The sequence below is a fragment of the Tachysurus fulvidraco genome, chromosome 17 (assembly GCF_022655615.1).
Source record: "Tachysurus fulvidraco isolate hzauxx_2018 chromosome 17, HZAU_PFXX_2.0, whole genome shotgun sequence".
NCBI lineage: Eukaryota > Metazoa > Chordata > Actinopteri > Siluriformes > Bagridae > Tachysurus > Tachysurus fulvidraco.
The window spans coordinates 18,415,111-18,437,627 of record NC_062534.1 but is presented as its reverse complement, the minus strand read 5'-3'; the positions used below and the strand labels follow the sequence as shown (position 1 = coordinate 18,437,627).

Genomic DNA, 22,517 nt, shown 5'->3' with positions numbered 1-22,517 from the left:
TACTGGATAATATTTCTTATTTAAAAGGGTTCTTATTTACAACTAAATCTTTTTAAGCCCTGCTTTAACATTACACAACTGCTTTTTCAAGGCAGGAGGTCTTTTGTATGAGAACCATGTTATAAACAGTGTGTGTTATTGTAAATATAGTGTGCGGGAGTTGGGTAGAGTGCTGATAAAAAGAGCTGATAAATCTTCATGAGTTATTATAAGTATTTAGTTACCTGAGTGCTTCCAGACAGGAACCTTGTCCAGGGAGATGCAGTCAGTCCTGTACATCTCTCTTCTCTCCTTCATGCTCATGGACAGAAGCTCCTCTAATATGGCACAGAGTATAATGATACAAACCAGTATGTCACAAACACGCACACACACGCACACACACAAATTAAGCTTTCAATCATAAGAAAAAAGTTAACCGAGGCATTTAATCCATTTTAAGACCAATAAGCACTTACTGATATTTTAATATAATTAAAACTGTATTGTTGCATAGACAGAAGGGATAAAGGCAGGTTGTAAATATAAAAATTGATTGTTAAAATATTGATTTAAAGGTAATTGAGTGGAGGATAAATCACTATATCTATTATTTTCCTTTTATTATAAATGTAGTTACTGTATACTCTATATACCAGCTATCAGCTGCCAAATCACAGTCTGAGTTGACTATGCCCAGTTGGTAGGCTATAATCTAACTTCCTTATTACTGATGAAATTGATTAAGTAAATGTTTGACATTTTGGTGCAGCACAAGTGGTTAGCGTTACCATCCCACAGCTCCAATACCCCAATTCTATTTTGAGCTCTGGTTCATGTGTCACATGTCATCTCTGTGTCTGTGTGGGTTTTCTGGCTTCCTGTTCCAAAAACACTTCTTCTAAGGCAGCAGTGTCCAATCTTATCCACAAAGGGCAGGTGTGGGTGCAGGTTTTCATTCCAACCAAGCAGTATTCTAGTCTCATTCAAACTGCTCCTGATAAAGCTTCCAGATCCAATGCTACCTGGACTGGGATAAATTAGGTATTGGAGATGCAGGAAGTGATAACTTGTCCATGATGTAGTATTAATAGCACTATTTCAGAAATTGTTCCCTTTCTACGCAAAAGCTGAAAAGATGGTCTACCAGTTTGACCATTTTGAACAGTGTTGTGGCAACTGGTGGCTGGTCAGCCCAAGTTGGACTGTAAATTTGGGTCTTAAGTGATAATGCTAAATAATGCTCTGTTTTTTTTGGGTTTTTTTTTTTTTTTTTACACCAGTCCAAGAATAAAACTAAAATAAATATATTTTTTGCTCCAATTCTGTCAATGCATAAGGATTACATGTCGTAGTTGACCTAGTCACAGCAGAGGAACTCACTTTTCGCCTCTTTCCAGTCACTTTTGTCCGAGTCTAAGTTGATCGGTGTGCGCGCGGCCATGGCACAAACTGCGCTGGAGCTCAGCGCGACGGCGGAGACACCGACAGCTCCGAGCAGCACTGCGACAGAGCGACTGAACACGCCACTGAACACGCCGCTGACACGTTTGCACTCAGAGCGCGTGGCTATATTTATACCCCCGCGCGCGCACGGCGGGGTATTTACAGCGGGGTGAAACACGCTGAACTTCACACCACGCGAAAGCTGCTGCTTTTCCAAAACACGAGTTATCACGGACACTGAAACACGAGCCGTGACTTTGGATATTTGAAACGCCATAACCTAAATTAGCAGGACTGTTCCTGTTCCCAGTGCTTTCAAATCCGCTTGCATTCAACTGTTTATCCACCTAAACTTTGCGTTCCTATACAGTGAAAGCGAAAGTAAAGCGTTCTCATGTACCATTAAATAGGGTCCAGTGTATGTTTACTTCTCATTTGTCTTTACCAGAAATGTCGGTGTCTTATTATCCGACACTGCCTCCTAGTGGTCAATACATTCGGCTCCAGTCTTTTTCACTGCGTAAACGGTGTAATATCTGGTTTATTTAGTGCAAGGGTTCCCAGGATTTGCTTTAAAAACGCACTGTGATTCATGATCTAACTATCCAGTTATCATGTGGATATAATGTCCAAGAGCACTGATCTAAAGTTCTGTACTAATGTAAAGCTAAACATTACTACTACTAGTAAAGTACAAAATGTCAAAGATCTACATCTAAATGCATTTAAAGTTAATGGCTTAAGGTTTTCTGGATGTCCCACACAGAACAATGGAGAGGAAGAAATAGGTTAATAAAGGAAAAATCTTAAGGTATTGTGCTTTAAATTAGCATTGGATCCATGGTCCATGATCCACACCTCACTCCTAGTCTTCCTTGAATTTACTGTGACATTGACCATGAAAGAAAAATAAACAGTTCTAGAAGATGAACGAACGATTATACTATGCAGTATCACCCAGAAGATGATAGGCTTCCTTTTAATTCTGATTCTCGAGAATACTTCTAGAGGTCATGTAATCTCAGGGAGTTTTCCTTTGACACTCTTGTCTCTAGTTTGTTTTTTTAGGGATCTACATCAACATCTGGATCTCAGGAAATCTGCTTTTGTTACATGTCTGTTGTTAAAAGTCTTGTGCAAATAAATAGATTTTTTTTAAAAAAAAGCATGTTAGTGTGATTTTAACAGTTTTTAGGTATATAGATATAAAAACAAAATAACAGCACTTATGGCGGCAGTAATGGATGGAGCTTCACAATGTAATCGTGCCTTTAAAAGAGAATAATACTATTAAAATAGATAGATAGATAGATAGATAGATAGATAGATAGATAGATAGATAGATAGATAGATAAATAAATAAATAAATAAATAAATAAATAAATAAATAAATAAAGTAATTAAAGTACAACTAAAGCCATTTGCTTTTTGGATTAAAGTAGGAACCACACATATACCTTAATGCAGATAACAGTGTTTAACATTTGAATTTAATATTGCTTGTAATGAAATACATACATTACCTGCTAGTTGTAGCTTATAAGAAAGTGCATTACATCCATTATTATTATTTTCCTATAATAATTATGTCCCCAAGTGTTTTATTCCTCTTTTACCACAGCAGTTTGCTAGATTACAGCATAATGATGATTATACTCATACAAGGATTTATTAATTAAAGAATGAGATGCCATACTTGTTAAAGTCAGTTTATTTCACCACATTGTGGTATATTTCTTAGGTTTCTTATATGGACTGATTACACGAGTCTTGTGAGAATTGAATAGCACATAGCTTTTATTACATTTCAGGGATTCTGTTCACTAAGATTACATTCATTCTGATTATCATCTGTAATGCACAAATAGAAGAACATATAATAGCTTTTGATAATTCAATGAGGTGCAACTTTTTAATTGCAATTAATATCATTAAATATTACAATTTGAATAATATACAAAGAGCTGGAGTAAACTTATCTTCTCTGGGAAATAAAAAATTGGACAGGGTACAAATAGGCAATGTTAAACTGGGTTAAAAGACCAAATACTTTAACAAGCTCTTCTAGATTTGAGACTCTTTAACTTTTACACTGCCCTCTAGCTGGAAACATGAGCACCAAGTATTTAGAGAAACTAGCAAATACAGTACCTTAAAGCAATCTTGGAACACAGAAGGTGGTCCAGGATCTTTTATAAAAATGCCTGTCTAATTTAAATGGGTGCACACTGCTTTAAAATCGGGCACATTTAAGGTGAGTGAAAAGGCAGCACTTACAGTACATGAGTAACTGCAGCAAGAATAAAATCATTTACACTGAAACCTATTTCCTATAAACTAAGTTCCTTTCTATTTGCCTAAATAAACAAGATAAACAGTTATTTTAAGCTCTTAAAATAACACACCCAAAGAGACTGTGGTCGCACACTGTTCCGTTATACAGAGAAACTGACAGAACAGAAACACCCCTTTCGCTTAACTGCGGCAGCAAAAAATCCAACACCTTCAGTTTGAAGCCGAGCAGAAAGATATAAGTCACTTTCAGAGGTGAAGACACTGAACTCCCCAAAGACAGAAAAGGTAGCTATCTTTTATTACTCATTTCATTGATGACAGTGTACTTAATAGTGTGTCATAATTATCTGATGTCAATCTGTTTAAAACTAATTTGACTAAAAAGGAAAAGCCTTAAAATGACAAAATAATCACCTATAGAAACTTAACCCTATAGAACCTTAAGTGATTGTGAGAAAATACATCAATGTACCTATGAAAATGTATGTCCATGTAAATAGACATGATCCTGGTATCAAACAAAAACAACAGCAATAATAACAATAATAGGAATAGGAATATTTACATAACATAATGTATAAGAAAATGATAAAAAAAAATCTATATTTTATATAGATTTGATGTTTAAAAAAGGTCAATTGTGAAGACAATACAACATTACTCATCATGTAAATGCAAATATAGACTATTTATGGGACATCATCCTTCATTTATGGGTGGAAAATGTATAAAAGTATAAATAATGCTCTTGGAAGAAAAGGTTTCTATGCAAAGACAAAAAAGAAGTGCTCCTTTTTGCAATCAGATCTGATATCAGTTGATTGATAACATAAATAAACATTTTACTTCTAAAATATTGGCATACTTTATTTCAAGTACTGTATATAATCAATGTAAAATCTAAGGAAATTAATATGATGTCTAATATATTCAGTCATGTATGAATCTTGTATAAAATAGACAACTAGAAAAGAGTTATACATTGGTATGTCCTTCTGGGATCGTTCTTTGTTCGTTTCCTTACAGAACAGGTTCCAGGTAAGGCGTCTTTAGAAAGAAGCTTAGAGGAAACTTTATCTTCATTTAAATATAACTATCATTCTAATAAAGCTAATAAATAAAATATGTTGCATGAGCAATATGAGAATTGTACACAATGAACTGGTCATAATGAGGACTCTTTGGGTCCACACCCTTCCCCATTCTTCTGTGCTGGTGTGCTGGTGTGTGTGTGTGTGTGTGTGTGTGTGTGTGTGTGTGTGTGTGTGTGTGTGTGTGTGTGTGTGTGTGTGTGTGTGTGTATACGCATGCCTGTGTATGGTTAAAACTAGCTGTTGATGTTAAACTGAAAGAGGAAACATGGTTTAGTGTGATTGTGGTAAAAATGGGAAGTATAGTGTATTGCAGGGCAAGACTTGGAAAATGAATGTCATATGCATAGGGTGTGTGTGTGTGTGTGTGTGTGTGTGTGTGTGTGTGTGTGTGTGTGTGTGTGTGTGTGTGTGTGTGTGGAAGGAAGTGTGTGCATTTCTCCATATACGTGTGAGTGCTAGCACAATCACACATAACATGTGGTAGACAAGACAAGTCATTCTTTTTAACAGCATGTATCATGAGGTACATCATCATCATAATAACCTTTTGAAGCACATGTTTGTTTTTTTCTAGAGAAACAGAAATAATGTACTATCACATGTGCTCATGTACAATTCTTTACCCGGGAGAATTACATATGTATTTATGAAATATATATGTAATATATATGTGCCTTTATAGTTTGGTTGGTACTGTACCAGAGCCACTCCTGAACTGAGCACATACAAGTGCTGTAAATAAACACTGACAATTTTCTGGTCCAGAAATAAACTCCACCAGGCAACACATGAGTCATGACTTTTCCAAGCTTTGTATGTGAAAAGGCAAAGCTTCCTAACGATTTGAAATAAAATTCTAATTTTCTCGGCAGACTGCAGAGAACTCTGAAAATAACATACTGCTCCTTTAAACATGTTTACATTTTTACAGTATTTGTAGCACTACTCTATGCATATGTCCATTAAATGAGATTCTTGCTTCTATTGCTTATATTTTTTCTCTCATTTTATTTTCGAGGATGGCTTCATGGGACCTGTCAGTCGTTGTGGAGGAGCTGGGCCCTGATGCGCCACCCCTTAAAATCAGCGTAACCTCTGACCTCCATATAGGCGGGGTCATTCTGAAAATTGTAGAAAAAACACGTGAGTTATATCCAATATCAGACATCCTGCATGGGTGGAGGAGTTCGAGGAGGGTATTATTAACAAAAATTCTTTCGTACAAACAGACTTCATAGCAACGTTTATGAGATACACATGTAAAGTTAAAACAGGTGATAAGACATCTAGCATATATTTTGAACAAGACAGGATCCTTAAGATGCTCATTTATACTGTATGTGAGGTAAATATATTCTGAGTAATGTGATGAGTTAAAACCCCTGTATTAATGGTTGTATATTTTGACCTCTGGTATTAGAGATGCAGCAGGACTGGTCAGATCATGCAATTTGGTGGGAGCAGAAGCAGCAGTGGGTCTTGCGGACAGCCTGGACACTTGATAAATGTGGGATTCATGCCGATGCTCGACTGCTCTTTACCACTCAACACAAGCCTCTGCGGATGGGCCTTCCTAATGGAGTCACCTTGCGGCTCCGCGCCTGCTTCTCCAGCTCCTTGTTTCGAACTGTCCAGGGAATCTGCAGGATTCTGAGTAAGAAATTTAACATGGTGCGCAAGTTCAAAATTATATCAAAGCTCGCTACAAATTTCAGTGGCACAATACAGCAGGTGTATTTATTTCTATTATCCTATATCTAACAGGGTTTTGTGGCAGATCTGTGAAATTCATAGCCTTTCTTGGTCAAAAATAAATGTGCCATACTTTAGTGATTGCATCCCAAATCATGGCCTTGCTTGTTAAGGGCATGCTTCTTGTTATGTACTTTATTTTGTGGCTCATATACCGTACAGAAATCCTAGTCAGTCTGATGCCGTCTAGTTAACATGAAGTCTATTTTTGTTTATGATGTCCAGTTAACAATGCAATTAGATGAAGGGATGGGAGTAGGATGGAAGTGTTTCCAAGTGCATTTTTTTTTTGCGATGAGGGAAAAGTGAAGGTGTATCTGTGTTTTATTTTGCTTTTGTTGGTTTTTTTTTGCAGGGGGAACCACCACAACGATCAGTTTATTATTGTGAATAGAAACAATGGTGTTCTTAAATGGGTGAATAGTGGCATGGTGGTGAAATGGGCAGTGTTGTGAACTCCCAGTTCCAGCATTTTTAATTTGTACCTAAGCTCGGGTTACTGACACAATGCTCGGTGTTGAGCATTGCATGATTTCCTTGTGTCCATGTGTATTTTCTCAGAGCTCTTGGTTTTCCTCCAACCTCACAAAAACATGCTATATGGCTACGCTAAATTAATCCTAAGCCTGAATGTTTCTGGGTGTTTCTGGGAATAGCTTGAGACCCAGTGCACCCGTGACCAAGATAAATCGGCTAATAAAGATAAATTAATGTGTGAATTGAATGAATGAAAGATTTTGGTTACTTTATTCTGTTTCCTTCCATCTATTTCTTTCGCTCTTAGGCATCCGCCATCCAGAAGAACTGTCTCTGCTAAGGCCAGTGGAGGAGAAAAAGAAAAAGAAAGACAAAGATTCTGTGGAAGAGGAGTATGACCTTACAGACGTACCACTAACATCAGGTATTTCACACAACTGTGTAGCTTAAATCATTACAATCTCAAAAATGAACTACCCTAATACACACTGACTAAACATTTTATCTAAGCCCAGTTGAATATGTCTTTTTTTATCACCTATATCAAACTATACTTTCAGGATCAGTTCCATATCTGTATGACGGCATGCCGGCTCATTTCGCCGACTCCCCTAAAACTGAGGCAGTCTATAAAATTCTGTCTATGTGCCAGCCGTCTCCTGCTCCAGAGACCATCGCTAAACTCTACCGACCAGCCAGCAAGGTAGACAAAACACACATCCACACCAGGTATGAACAAACACTACTGAACAGATCTTCATATTGTGAATGCAAAACATTTATACAGCTCTATAATATTTCTTTTCCTTCAGATGGCTAGATTCGTCACGCTCACTCATGCAGCAGGGGATACAGGAGAACGATAAGCTGTGGCTCCGCTTCAAATACTACACCTTTTATGATATGGACCCTAAGGTGTGTGTGCTTCTGAGTGCCACAAGAGAAAATCTCATATTAGTCTGAACTGTGCAATACAGATGAGAAATTATGATATGCATTCTGGAAATACTGGCTCAAAACCTTATTTCTGTCAGTACGATAAGGTACGTCTGACGCAGCTGTATGAGCAGGCACGCTGGGCAATCCTGCTGGAGGACACAGACTGCACTGAGGAAGAAATGATGCTGTTTGGAGCCCTGCAGGTTGGTTCAATTGGGTAGAGGTTTGCAAAGCTAAAGAAACCTTTCCACCTGCCTCACACACAACGCCTTACAACCACACACAGGAAACAAAGGTCAGACTTCAGGATGACAAAAACAAAAGCCTTTAAACCACAATTCACAGGCAACACCCATTAATCTAGCAGCAGTGCAGTTTAATTTGCTTCTGTGAGTGAAAACAGAATAGAAATACTGATTTAATGCTCGCGTTTCTAGTCATTTTTTGCACAATATACGAGTATCAGTCAATGAATTAATGATTAAAAAAAATCATCTTTCATTTGATTGCTGTTCTACATATAATTAAAATGTAATGTCTTTGCTCATCCCTAAACACCTTTTGATTGCCACCAAGCATAAGGCATCATATGACAAACTGACAATATTTAATTTTATTCCTACATCACCACTAAAATTCCAGTAGTGACCTCTTTGCAATACTATTGTTGATGATTCCTCCCCCTGTTCTTCTTTCTCTCTTCTGTGCTCAGGATCTGTTTCAGTCTTCACACCTTTATAACCGTCCTTCTGGGCACAAAATCCTAAAGTCAAAAGAATAACCAGCTACAACTAATCCTACTCAAAATAATTTTTAACAGTTAATTTCTTCTGATTTTTCTGATGTGGACACCAAGAATAAAAACTTACCGTAAATAAAAATAAACTGTCTCTCTTCGTGTCTCAGTACCATATAGGGAAGATGTCACTGTCTCAGGATATCAGCTCCACCCATGGCATAGATGATCTGGATTCTGCCTTGAAATCTCTTGAGGTCAAGGTAGTGGGAGAGAACAGCAGCACAAATGAGCTGGTAGGCAACTGATTAGCTGTTTAAACACTACCTGATGTACCTGATTATATGTTATTCAGTCGTTAGGTTTGATACCGTGTACGATTGATCATATAAGTGAAGTTATAAGAAATGTATTAGAAGTTTTGACTGCTTTTACTATTTTAAACGATTGTTTAGGATAACTTGACCCCACCTGAACTGAATGACTACTTGAAAATCTTTCGGTAAGACAAATTATTTTTATCTTTTGTTACACATCTCCCCCTCTTATAGAGCTAAAACGTGAACAGATGGATTAATTGTGAGTCATTTTAATTGTTTTGATATTTAGGCCCAGGAGACTAACTCTGAGGGACTACAAACAATACTGGTTCAAGTTTCAGGACACTTCTATCTTCTATTACAAGAGTAAAGAAGAAAGCTATGGCGAGCCCATCCAGCAAATTAATCTGAAAGGTACACACACACACACACACACACACACACACACACACACACACACACACACACACACACACACACACACACACACACACATACACACACACAAACAGAAATATAGACTTGGTTTTACTAACAAATGTAAATTTTACATAATTGAGATTACCCAAGAAGGATTTTCTTTAGAATGCATTGCTCTAAAGTCAAAAACACAGACTTGGGGCTGTCTGGGTGGAAGGTATGGCATGTCCTCACTCACGTGTCAATAACAGTTACACTGGCCATGAAAATTACAGAGGTCTATATAAAAATACATTTTTGAGGTCATGTATATGTACGGACGAGGGCTGATCCTACCGTATGTGCTATGATGCAGAATGAAGAGTTAGTCGTCACCATCCCTGGTTCATAGCTGTTCCTTTTTTACAGACTATGTTTCAGTTGATTTCATTTTTTTATTATAGTTTGAATTAGGTTATAGTTTGAAATATTTTATTATGTTGTTGCAAGAAACACCGTACAACATAATTATTTTGTTCTACTAGCACTGTTCAGCTAGTCCTTCCATCTCTCAGAGTAAGAGGTAGGCATATAGCAGGACTCATTTCTTTTCTTGCACTGAGGTGGTGGAACTTCCCCTAGATGTCTGAACAGCTGAGACACTGGCCATCTTCAAACAATGTTTAAATAATAATAATAATAATAATAATAATAATAATAATAATAATAATAATAATAAATATAGCTGCAAGCAGCCATTCCGGGGTCAAGCCGATCAGAACATGTCGCTGATGAACCATACCAAGTTTCGTAGCCATATGGCTTTGTTTTTAAAATCTCGTGGCCACTAGGTGGCGCTGTCACGAAACGTTGCATGCACCCTCAGGTGATGACTATAATGACATTTACCAAGTTTCGTGTCGACACGCATACTTTTTGCGAAGATACGGCCTCACGTCTGTTTTGGCGTGCTCGCCACCATGTATGTTGCCACGGTATATGAGAAGGCATTGGTCTATCAAAAAGCTTTTGATAACTTTTTGTCTCGGGTGTCTCTGGATGCTACATACCAATGGACATGCAAATCAGACAAACGGTCTAGGTGGAGTCGAAAAGGTTTTACGGAAAATTCTAAATGGCGGAAAGATATTCATGACAGAAATTACGTCATATGGTGCATTCGAATCGGCACGTGCAACGGATCCAAAATATGCAAGAATTTTGTCTCTAGGCCTTACGAGTTAGCAGTTATGAACATTAACATAATTGGATTTTGGACTGTTGGTGGCGCTAGAGGGTTTGAACTAGACACACCAAAGTTGCTATAGTAAAGTAAAAAACTGGCCTCTACATGTGTGCCAAATTACATAACTTTCCTATGTACGGTTCTATGGGCTGCCATTGACTTCAATGGAAGAAGAGGAATAAGAAAACCGACAATAACAATAGATGTCTTCGCCCCTTCGGGGCTTGACCCCTAATAATAATAATAATAATAAACTTTATTTTCTATAACGCCTTTAAAAGCCTTCACAGAAGAAAAAGGAAACATACAATTATACAAATAATACGTTAAAATAAGTAAGATATAAAAACACACCAAATAAGAACATACTATCAAAACAATTAAGTTAAAAAAATCATTTTCAAGCAAAAGCTACCCTAAAGAAATAAGCTTTAAGGGAGGATTTAAAGACACTAAGGGATTCTGCTTGCCTAATACGAACAGGCAAGGAATTCCAGAGTCTTGGGGCTACAGAAGAAAATGCCCTATCACCCATAGATTTTAAACGGGTATTTGAGACGATTAAAAGGCCAGTTTCCGAAGAGTGGAGAGTACACACAGGTGTGTAGGGGGCTAAAAGCTCAGTAAGATAGTGAGGAGCCAAACCATTCAAAGCTTTGTACGTAAGCATACAAACTTAACCAATGGATAAATGTAAATGCTAAAAAGTAAAGGTCCCAAAATTGATCCTTGAGGAACACCAGATTTCACAACATCAATATCAGACCTGCAACCACCCATAGTAATGAACTGCTTTCGATCTGAGAGATAAGACTCAAACCAGCTTAGTGCAGTCCCAGAAACACCAAAAACAGACTCTAACTGTGTAAGTAAAATTTAATGATCAACAGTGTCAACTGGGATCAAGAAAAATCAAGATAGAAAGACAGCCAGAATGAAAAGCTATTAGCAAATCATTAGTGACCTTAACTAAAGCTGTTTCAGTTCTGTGGAGTTCATGGAATTCCGAATGAAGGGGCTTAAAAAGATTGCTTGTAGTCAGATGAGAATTCAATTGATTAGCAACAATTCGCTCTAAAATTTTGTCGAGAAATGGAAGATTGGATATGGGGCAGAAATTATTTAGATTATCAAAATTCATGTTATTTTTTTTTTGTACGGGGGTCACAGCAGCAATTTTAAATGCTGCTGGCACTACACCAGTACACAAAGAATCATTGATGATGCTTAATACAGCCGGACATAAGGTAATAAAACACGACTGAAACAGCCTGGTTGGTACAGGATCAACAATGGATGTGGCAGCTCTCATTGCAAAGAGAAGTTTGAGAGATGAATAGCAGAAAATTCTGAAACAGACGAAGGAGAAACAGACAAAGGAAGAGAAGAAATACACATTTACGAGTGTGATCAATCTTATAGGTAAAGAAATCAAGAAACTTATTACAAAAGTGAGTTGAGGCAGAACCAGTCAAATAATAAATAAATGTAAGTAGTTTTTTGATGGAATGAAACAATTGTCTCGGGTTCTGATTGTTATCAACAATCTGTGCAAAATATGCAGATTTTGCTGCTGCAATTTTAATCTTATATTCAAGTAAGTGCTACGCTCCATTGTACGACAGGATGTCTTCATTGCACGCAGATCATCATTAAACCAGGGAGAGGATCGTCCAAAGGAAATGGGTAAATCCAGGCCAGAGGAGATAACAGAGTTAATCATGAAGACTTTGTCTTCCAATGCAGCAGATGGAGAAAAACAACTTAAAGAAGAATCAATGTATTCAGCAAAATCAGAGGGGTCAATAGATCTCCATTTGCGATAATTTATAATGCACGAAGAGGTAGTGTTCATGTCAGGCAGCTCCATATTGAAATGGACAGCAAGATGATTAGATAGTCCTAAGTCAGAGAAGGACAGCTGGGACACAAATGAACCATTTAGTATCACTAAATCAAGAGTTTGGCCTTTATTATGAGTAGGAAAGTCCGCTAGCTGGTTCAAATTAAAACACTCCAATAGAGATGAAATTGAGAGATTTTGTTGTTATAGAATATTTTATGTCCATGTGGATGTTAAAGTCACCCAAAATAAGAGTTCTCTCAAATTTGAGGCACAACAAGGACAACATATCTGCAAATTCAGACAAAACGACTTTATTTAGATTAGGAGGCCTATATACTGTAGCTATGGCAGTGGAGAGGGTGGCAGATACACTCAGTACAAGGCGTTCAAAAGCGCAATGAAAAGTGCCAATTTCAGCACATGGGGAACAGCTGATAAAACCGGGGGAACCCCCACTTGCTTAAGAGCCGATAGGTTGTTAAATTTAACCCACATGGGCCGACACAACAGCCTTTGAGATTTGCGCAGATATATAGGATAAGCAACAGTATTAGATGACAAGCAAGAGAAGCCGTGCGCTAACGAGCGATGTATGTAGCGCTTATGTCTCAATATTCCAGCATGATCGCAGTGAGCATACAGTATGTCATTCGCCAAATAAAGACCTACCTAGTGAACCAGGGTTAATGTATTTACTGATAGAGACTTCAAAGCACTTTTGTACGTTGCTCTGGTTAAGGGCGTCTGTGAAATGCCTTAAATGTAAATGTAACGTTTCAAAATGTTATATTTCTATTCAAGAACCATATGGGAGGTAAACGTTTGCCGATGACTGAAACAATGCCATTATTATACATTGACGTACACAAGCTGTTTGTAGTGTTGTCAGTCCCTGTCAGTAGTTTCTGTGCCCTCGCAAAATCCTTTCTGTTTACGTGAAAACAAATGTGTCTCTGCAGGCTGTGAAGTGGCTCCTGATGTGAACATAGCAGGACAGAAGTTCTGTATCAAACTCCTTATCCCGGTGCCTGAGGGCATGATGGAGGTGTATCTGCGATGTGAGAATGTAAGTGATGACTACAGCATAAGTGATGACTTCATGCAGCATCACAGAAAACAGACATCATGCTGTGAAAGGTTACAGAGCCATGTTTTACTTGACAGGCACAAATCAAAAAGTTACAAGCAACATCTGTCTCATCTCACCAGAAGTGTTAAATCGCCTGCTGCAACTTACATCAACCTTATACAAAATGGACCTCATTTTACTGTTCAATACTTTTCTGTCCCTGCAGGAGAAGCAGTACTCTGAGTGGATGGCGGCCTGTAAGCTGGGGTCTAAAGGTCTGACCTTGCTGGACAGTTCTTATCAGAGTGAAGTGAAAAACCTCCAGACCTTTTTGGCCATGCAGCGCTCCAGTTCATCTGCTTCAACTGCACAAACTGACGACAGCATTAACACACTGAGCCTTGTCTCACCTCGCTACACAAAAAAATACAAAGCCAAACAGGTACAAGGAAAACTATCTAGAATTCATTAATAATCGGCTAAAATAGATAATTTAAAAATGTGAATGAATTAAGTCAATAAATGAGAATTATGTCAAAATTCATTATAAATAGGAATAACAATGTTATCCCATTCAAATGTCATTTATAGATGTAAAAAAAAAGCAAACAATGTATAAAGCAGACATTCAGCCATAGCACTCACATGATGCACAGAACTCTGTATAAATTCTCAATTTTATTATTAAGTAATAATACTTTTTATTGTCAGAGTTACAACTCCGACTTAGTTCTGTTTATCTGTATAAAGTTCATACTAACTTATACATTTGTAACCAAATACAAAACACACTTCAATTCATGGTTTATATTTATAACGTTTCACTCTTTTTATATGTCAGTAAAATATGAATACATTTTTTTTAAATATTAAATTATTATTTAAAAAAAAAATACAAACGTTATTTTGAATGACATTACAAACATGCTTCATCTTTGATCAATATGCTAACAAGCAGTTAAGCATGCGATATGCTAACCCTCGCAGTTAACTCCACGGATCCTGGAGGCTTATCAGAATGTGGCTCAGCTCTCCCTTACAGCAGCCATTTTGAAGTTCCTCCAGATCTGGCAGTCGCTGCCTGACTTTGGCATTTCCTATTTTATGGTCAGGTAAGAAGGCACTCAGTATTATTTTGGAGTCTGAGATTTATGAAAGTAAGAGTCAGAACGCTTTCACTGGAGGTGCCAGGCTACTGAACGATGATTAACTTTTTTTATTTTACTGAATAACAATTTAGACTGGAAATATAAATTAGAGCTGCAGCAAATTTTTATTTTCAGATTTAAGGGTAGCCGTAAAGACGAGGTCTTGGGCATTGCCAACAACCGCCTGATCCGTATCGATCTGGGAGTGGGTGAAGTAGTGAAGACCTGGCGTTACAACAACATGAGGCAGTGGAACGTCAACTGGGACATACGACAGGTCAGTCATGAGCAATTCAATTGGTTTATCAATAAAAAGTCTAGTTTAACATCTATTCAATTACAATTTCACAGTGAAATGTTTGGATTTGTGCCTTTACATTTTCAACCATGCTATAATTGTTTTTGGGATGTTTTTCTCTAAAGGTGGCCATTGAGTTTGACGGCAACGTCAATATAGCCTTCAGCTGTGTGAATGCAGACTGTAAGATAGTGCACGAGTACATTGGTGGCTACATCTTCATGACGACGCGTGCACGAGAGACCAGTGACACGCTGAACGAGGAGCTTTTCCACAAACTTACTGGGGGCCATGATGCTCTTTAATCTGCTTTAATGCCTAGCAGGACATATAGATCATTTTATAGTTAGTTTATATCATTCCAATAAATCTGCCTTGTTTTTAAGTTCACTTTTTTTTTTTAAATTTAAAAGTATTTCAATGAATATTAGGTATATCTGGCTACCATAAAAAGGCTACATGCTACAGCTTGATGATGTGGTGAAAAACCTTCCTGAAGAGCTGCAGTGCATGATGTGTGTGTGTGTGTGTGTGTGTGTGTGTGTGTGTGTGTGTGTGTGTGTGTGTGTGTGTGTGTGTGTGTGTTTTTAAGGGTCATCACTGATTTCGGTTTCAAAGCCATGTTTATAACTACGCAGCATTTGTCCTATTCACTGACCGACAAGTGAAATAGTGATTAAATCTATAAAATGTATTCATTCTTTAGTATTTATCATTTCTACATTGTGTCTGAGTAGGAGTGTACAACTGTATGACCTACATGACAATAAACTTGCTCCCTACTGAAGCACAGTTAAATGTAACTACAGAACAGATTTATTTTTAAATGCGACAGAAAATATAAATAATTGTATCGATACGTTAAGAAATCTGCACAAGACATCCATAAACTCTACCATGTCCCTTGAAAGTCATTTTAATTTATTTAAGTGACAGCTGAGGAAACCACAGTCTATCGTACCCAGCACAAGAGGTATCACATCGACCAGCAGTTTTTCAAATCTTCACTAAAGAACTTCCTTATCTTTGGCCAACATCATGCAGGCTTCAGTTGACCAGACCACAACCAGTGACTGTCTCTTTTCAGATAGTCTCTATGACATGCAGCTCAGTGAGACCAAGCTTCTGTTACAGTATGTTTAATTCATACAGGATGTTTCAAACGTTTCTTATTTCTGCTGGTTAGCATGTACAGTACAGTAGTTTGTGGTTTTGCTGAAGGTCAGTTGGGTTCTTTTGGTCATAGAGAAAAATCATTTCCAATCTTTTCCAATTGTCTATTCCAGATCGAGGTCACATGCTGGAATTAAAAGACATACATTATGTTATTCTCTTCTTCGGGAAAAATTCTGAAGACAATACCAAAGTATTGTCTAATGAACACAATCTGTATTCAGAAGCCACAAATATGAGGAGAACATGCTCTAATGAACTAAGCTGATCCAGGATCGAAGTAGTTTAAATGAGAGAATACAGTATTTGATAAAGAATGACTGGAAAACAAAACATTTACCCATGCCATCAATACCCAGTGTCGCTTGAAAGTTTGTGAACCCTTTAAAAATTTCTAGATCATCAGATTTTCACAAAAGTCCCAAAAACAGACAAAGTGAACCCAAAGAGATCAGACTAATATATTAGACTTGGTAATTTTTTGTATTCATGAAAAAGTTCCAAAATTATACAGTATATCTGTGAGAGGCAAAAGTATTTCACATGTTTTTGCCTCTCACAGATATATAATATAGTACTTCATTTCAGGGTCAAATTAGAGTCCAACTGATTTTAGTCAATGAGATGACAATCAGGTCCCCCATTATTGTCCTATTTTATTTAAAGAACAGAGATATCAATGTCTGATGTTCATGATGTGTGTTTGTGGAAGGAAATCATTGCAAAAACAATCGAGATTTCTGAGTACTTTAGAAAAAGAAAAGGTTACAAAATCATTTCTTAAGAGTTTGGACTCAGCCATATAGATTTTGTACAAATGGAGGAAATTGAAGACCATTGGTACATACAAGTGGTCAACCACCTCGATGTGCAAGGAGAAAACCACTGCGCTCCAAAAAGAACATTGCTGCCCAAGTTTGCTAAAGATCACGTGGACAAGGCAGAGGACCATAAGAGAAATCATTTGTAGAAGATAAACTTTTTGTTTTAAAATGAGAAGCATTATTATTTTTGGAGAAAGGAAAAAGTTCCAGCATAAGAACCTTATAATGTCTGTAAAACATGGTGATGGTTGTATCATGCTTTAGGCCTGTATTGCTGCCTCTGAGCCAGAACACGTAATCATTGACAGAACAATGAATTCAGAATTATGCCAATGATCTCTAAACAAGACATCTGTCCATGAACTGAATCTCTAGAAAAAATGGATCATACACCAAGACAACAGTCATGGCCTAATGGTTAGAGAGTCTGACTCGTAACCCGAAGGTTGTGGGTTCGAGTCTCGGGCCAGCCACGACTGAGGTGCGACTTGAGCAAGGCACCGAACCCCTCCAACTGCTCCCCGGGCACCGCAGCATAAATGGCTGCTCCGGGTGTGTGTTCACTGCTGTGTGTGTGCACTTTGAATGGGTTAATGCAGAGAACAAATTCTGAGTATACTTAGCTAAGTCACTAAGTCACAACAAGGACAAGCACCCAAGTCTGTCTACCAAAAGAGGAATTATTAAAGAGGAACAATGATGTTTTATAATGACCAAGTCAATGTCCGGACTTTAGTCCAAAACAAAAATTGTGGAAGGACCTAAACAGCAAGCAGTTCATGTGAGGACACCCACTAAAATCCGAGTGTTGAACTCTTCTGATCTGAGGAATGGAATAAAATTATTCTAATCAAAAGAAGAACTGATCAACAGTTAACGGAAACTTTACTTACAGTTATTGCTGAACAACGGCTCACAACAGATACTGAAAGCAAAGGTTCACATACTTTTGCAGGTCACAGATATTTAATGCTTTTTTCAATAATTAAATGAAGAAGTATAATATTGTTGGCTCATTTGTTTGATTGTGAAGACTTTGTTTTATTTTTGGACTTGTTTGAAAATCTGATGTTTTGGTTCATATTTATGCAAAAATATAGGAATTTCTAACGGAGTCACAAACTTTCAAGCAACACTGTATATTTCTATACTGGGTGACATCTGACTACTGGCTTAACTTTACATTATTATCTAACAGTCAGATGTTTTTGGGAGTTAGAGGAAACTTGGAACTCTGGAGCTGTGAGGCGTCACTGCAGCATCATGCCCCCCAAACAAATTTAGAAATGTATACACATATAAGATGGCATTGTTTTGGCTCATAGCTACCAGGCTAAACATGGGTATCTAGCTTCAGTGGTTTTTGGATTCTTTTCAAACACTGCTAACAGCAAATGTGGTTGTTCTGTTTGAGAAACTCACGTGAAGGTTTCAGTCTTTGTGCACGCAAGAAATATCGAGGAGGCAATACTCCGTCAGCATCACCTGGCGTCAAAAGCACTCTATTTTCGGACCAGAAAAACTTAATTCCGTCTAAGGAAAAGGAAAAATACATCCTTAGTTAAGCCTAAGAGGTAACTAGGAGGATGAGAATGCTTCTGCTTCCCTTCTTACCTGCTATTGCTTTAGGGACATTGATGTACACAGCAAGTTCACACTTAGGTCTCATCCCTGAAAAAAAGATAAAGAAACAATTTTTACTCATAAAACAGGAATTAACTACTTTATATGTCTACAGATCACTTGTACAATGTTGTTTAGCTATAGAACCTCACAGGAAGCTCTACATCTCAGTCACAATATCATACCAGAACAGTGAGTCTCCACTATAAACATCCACGAGTTCCACGTATATCGACCTGAAGAACATAGAAATGATCTACATAGCTGGAGAAAATATCTGCAAGGGAATAGCTTGCAAACAATGATTCTCCACGACCAAGGTTGAGAACTACTGCTCTAGAATGTCTCATCATCTTCTCCAAAACCTTTGCTATCCAGAATTTGTTTTGTTAGCTGTGGTTTGCATTGGAGTCACTACGAAGTCTAATGTCACTAATACTTTTCCAATCAGTCCTACTATGAGCCAGACTTCACCTCATCAATTATGAGTAAAAAGATTCTTAGAAAATTCTTTGTGATTTGAGGCAACATTATTATTGACAATAAAACATTAGGATGAAGCAGACATAACTCCAGCACCTCAATAAAGAAACTAACTTTGAAGAACTGACAAATCTTGTCTGATTTACTGCATTTGAGTTAAAACCAAAACACTGAATTCTCTCTGTGGCTCGCACCACTGATAACTTGGCCTTCTCCAGGCAGGCAAGGCACCAGGTGGATGTGTGTTCTCTTCATCCTCGACAGGCCTTGGCTACGGATAGACGACCAGTGAATCATGTAGGACCCATGAACAGCCTCCTGTGGACAGTCTGGAGCACCCAGAACCACTGCTGTCAATTCTAGGTCTTCAACCTGAATACACACAAAACCAACCTTATGTTTTAGGATCAGAACAGAAAACAAGAATAGAATTCGTGTAAAAAAATTAAATGAAATATGGATCAGTAAATAAAGTCAAGCAATTGAAAAAGCACTAAGTAAGGGAAAATTTGAGTGGTCTACGCAAAGTACTATTACATAGTCGTAAGCTTTGTAATTGGCTGCACTTACCTCGTATTTATTAAAGGAGAACTGTTGACTCCACTGACCTGTACAGTATGTCCTTGATTAGCACGGATCTGTGGCCGTCCATTTTCAATATGGTTTTTCATTTTGAAGCGCTTCTTCTCATCTGTAGCCACCACTCTCTCTATGTCCTCCATTGAAAATGAACGGAACTGTCCATGAGTGAGAAGTTCATCCACAAATACAAAGCCATCTGGATTCAACAGCAGGAAAGAAATCAGTATAACCAGACAGGGAGTTTCAGACTTTTTGCATTTAGGACCTCCTGTAACTGTAATCTCATGGATTCTTGTAAGTAACACAATGGCAATTGTTTAATTTTTTTATTTTGATTAATTACATTACAAGCAATGGTTTAGCTATTTATTAGAGCATATTTATAGACTTTCCATCAAAAGAACACTCAGGTCAATTCAATTTTGTCAGTAGTCAATATTGTACAAATTGTATTCACGGACTCCTGGGAATCCCTGCTCTCCACTTTGAGAAAAACTGCAATAAACTGTAGGACTTTAAATGGTATCAAAGAATAAATGGTAATTAAACACACACACACTCACATCCAGTCAAACACACCCACCCACCAACTCACACACACACACGCACACACACACACAGACACACCTGAGCCCATGTTAAGCCCCATTTTAGCAGCACCATGTCTTAGGGCATAAAACAGGGATTTGAACAGACACACACACCAGGGTAATTTAACACACAAACACACACAGACACACCTGAGCCCATGTTAAGCCCCATTTTAGCAGAACCATGTCTTAGGGCATAAAACAGGGATTTGGACAGACACACACACACCAGGGTAATTTAACACACAAACACACACACCTGAGCCCATGTTAAGTCGCATTTTAGCTGCACCATGTCTTAGGGCATAAAACAGGGATTTGGACAGACACACACACACACACAAACACACACACCAGGGTAATTAAACACACACACACACACACACACACACACACACACACACACACACACACACACACACACACACACACACCAGGGTCATTAAACACACACACCTGAGCCCATGTTAAACCCCATTTTAGCAGCACCATGTCTTAGGACATAAGTCAGGGCTTTGGACAGACGCACATCTCTCTATAAGAAAAACATTAAGAAGACTGAGTAAATATTGACTACACATAAAGTAGACTAATGAAGTTCACACTGGGTGGGTTTTAATATCTAGTCTGTTAACACACCTCTTCTCGGTTTTCTCGTCCTGCTCTTCCGCTTCCTCGTTTTCCTTTAGCACTTTCCCATATGGGAAAGCGTTTTCCTTGTTTTCCGTCCATTTAAAAGTCACTAATTACCCGATTAAACTTTCACTCAACTAAAACTATTCGTGTTTACAGACCTACTGGTATAAACAGGTAAGTCGATACAGACGCTTGTTTCTTCACGGAACATAAACAGCGACGGACGTACGTCACTCGCATGTACAGTAGAAGTTCACGTCACGAGCGTCTGGAAAAATGTAACCTGCACGAAAATGTACATTTACATTCGCATTTTATTGGATTTGGCTATAAAATGCACAAATAAATGTAAATCTATATAGAATTGTGTTTATATGTGTTTTTGTAAAATGTAAAATCTAAAGAGGATAGTGTTTATAGGATTTGAACTATTTAATGAACCACAGCACTCGATTCTGTTCATTAGTGAGTCGACTCAGTCAGTTTTCCCCTTGAAGACCATTTAAAATCAATTTTTACTTATCAAAACAATTATACGTTTTGCATTACTATTAATTTTTACGGTTTATTGTTACTTTTAATAAGTGTTGAAAGCACAAGGTGCTATTCGGGAATACACGTTTTTTATTTAGTGTGTTGGCGCCATCTAGCATACAAAAATGGAAACGCATTGCAGACACATTGTTACAATAATAATATAGTTTTGTGTAAAATATGGCGTAAAAGCAACGTGTGGGGAGTGTTGGTATAGATACAGATATAAGACAGACAATATTGTTGCAATATTGACTTGACTTGTATATCTAATGATCTTAGTAATAATCAGATTCATTAAATAGAAATATCAATGCCTGTATATATCCTATTTACAATCACTAAACACTAAATGGCCTCTAATTATATATGCGTGAATTAAGCTAAATGAAATGAAATATGGGCTATAGAGTATTCTGACCAGCATGAAAGCAGCGGCTGGTGCTATGATGCAGTCAGAACAGCCTATAGCTAAACACCCTCCAAACTGTAGAGATGATAGTGGACTTTAGGAAAGACCCCTCAATACTACTCCCCCTCACAATATCCAACAGCCCGGTGTTTCTGTGGAGGCCTTCAAGTTTCTGGGCACTACCATTTCCCAAGACCTGAAATGGGAGAGCAACATAAACTCCATCATCAAAAAGGCCCAGCAGTGGATGTACTTTCTACGCCAATTAAGGAAGTACTGTATGGTCTGGCACAGGAGCTGTTGATGCTGTTCTACACTGCAGTCACTGAATATGTCCTGTGCACTTCCATCACCATCTTGTTTGGACCAGCAACAAAACAGAAGAGAAACAGATTGCAACGCACGGTTAAAACAGCAGAAAAAAAATTGGTGCCCCCCTGCCCACTCTCCAAGACTTGTACGACACAATAACCAGAAACCGGGCAGGAAAAATCACCATTAACCCTTCGCACCCTGGACACAACCTCTTTCAGCTTCTCCCTTCTGGCAGGTGCTACAGAACTTAGCTTACTAAGACTGCCAGACACAGGAACAGTTTCTTAATCACCCTGATTAA

The 22,517-nt window shown here is 37.8% G+C and overlaps 3 protein-coding genes and 1 long non-coding RNA gene across 9 annotated transcripts in view; 1 reads left to right on the top strand and 3 right to left on the bottom strand.

The window, feature by feature from the left end:
• macrod1 (mono-ADP ribosylhydrolase 1) overlaps positions 1–1,819 on the bottom strand; it is a 69,530-nt gene extending 67,711 nt beyond the window's left edge. For both annotated transcript variants that reach the window (XM_047802369.1, XM_027135599.2), the window contains exons 1-2: positions 1,363–1,819; positions 225–317 (exon numbers count right to left, since the gene is read on the bottom strand). In XM_047802369.1, coding sequence (XP_047658325.1) covers positions 225–317; positions 1,363–1,702 — 433 coding nt within the window. In that variant the 5' untranslated portion in view covers positions 1,703–1,819. The remainder of the gene's footprint in view (positions 1–224; positions 318–1,362) is intronic.
• A 2,049-nt stretch (positions 1,820–3,868) lies between these two features.
• On the top strand, positions 3,869–15,847 carry fermt3b (FERM domain containing kindlin 3b). Its single transcript, XM_027135416.2, has 15 exons — positions 3,869–4,005; positions 5,833–5,957; positions 6,235–6,468; positions 7,351–7,467; positions 7,604–7,772; positions 7,856–7,958; positions 8,078–8,185; positions 8,889–9,014; positions 9,174–9,220; positions 9,328–9,452; positions 13,489–13,595; positions 13,825–14,040; positions 14,586–14,710; positions 14,882–15,023; positions 15,170–15,847. Exons 2-15 carry the CDS (start codon positions 5,834–5,836, stop codon positions 15,347–15,349), a joined length of 1,923 nt encoding a protein of 640 aa, XP_026991217.1. The 5' UTR covers positions 3,869–4,005; position 5,833; the 3' UTR covers positions 15,350–15,847.
• Positions 5,208–8,988, bottom strand: LOC125139222. Its single transcript, XR_007138301.1, has 2 exons — positions 8,852–8,988; positions 5,208–8,745 (listed from the first exon to the last, which is right to left on the bottom strand). It is a non-coding gene; the product is annotated as an uncharacterized LOC125139222 (long non-coding RNA).
• On the bottom strand, positions 15,559–21,208 carry trpt1 (tRNA phosphotransferase 1). Of its 5 annotated transcripts, none has more exons than XM_027135418.2 (8): positions 20,959–21,205; positions 20,776–20,854; positions 19,756–19,925; positions 19,342–19,519; positions 18,850–18,900; positions 18,656–18,712; positions 18,464–18,574; positions 15,559–16,344 (listed from the first exon to the last, which is right to left on the bottom strand). In XM_027135418.2, exons 1-8 carry the CDS (start codon positions 21,049–21,051, stop codon positions 16,322–16,324), a joined length of 762 nt encoding a protein of 253 aa, XP_026991219.1. In that variant the 5' UTR covers positions 21,052–21,205; the 3' UTR covers positions 15,559–16,321. The 5 variants fall into 5 exon arrangements, with proteins under 5 accessions (XP_026991219.1, XP_026991220.1, XP_047658397.1 ...); XM_047802441.1 differs by lacking the exon at positions 15,559–16,344 and adding an exon at positions 16,351–17,966 and having other exon boundaries at positions 20,959–21,206; XM_027135419.2 differs by lacking the exon at positions 18,850–18,900 and having other exon boundaries at positions 20,959–21,201.
• Between the last annotated feature and the right edge of the window lie 1,309 nt (positions 21,209–22,517).

Excerpts from the sequence above, each read along its gene's own strand:
- fermt3b (XM_027135416.2), top strand. The coding sequence starts at position 5,834 with ATGGCTTCATGGGACCTGTCAGTCGTTGTGGAGGAGCTGGGCCCTGAT. Across the intron at positions 9,453-13,488 it reads CCAGCAAATTAATCTGAAAG|GCTGTGAAGTGGCTCCTGAT; the intron begins GTACACACACAC and ends GTGTCTCTGCAG. Across the intron at positions 14,041-14,585 it reads AAAAATACAAAGCCAAACAG|TTAACTCCACGGATCCTGGA; the intron begins GTACAAGGAAAA and ends TAACCCTCGCAG.
- trpt1 (XM_047802441.1), bottom strand. The coding sequence starts at position 21,051 with ATGGACGGAAAACAAGGAAAACGCTTTCCCATATGGGAAAGTGCTAAA. Across the intron at positions 20,855-20,958 it reads GACGAGAAAACCGAGAAGAG|AGAGATGTGCGTCTGTCCAA; the intron begins GTGTGTTAACAG and ends TTTTTCTTATAG. Across the intron at positions 18,713-18,849 it reads AGTGGAGACTCACTGTTCTG|GGATGAGACCTAAGTGTGAA; the intron begins GTATGATATTGT and ends TCTTTTTTTCAG.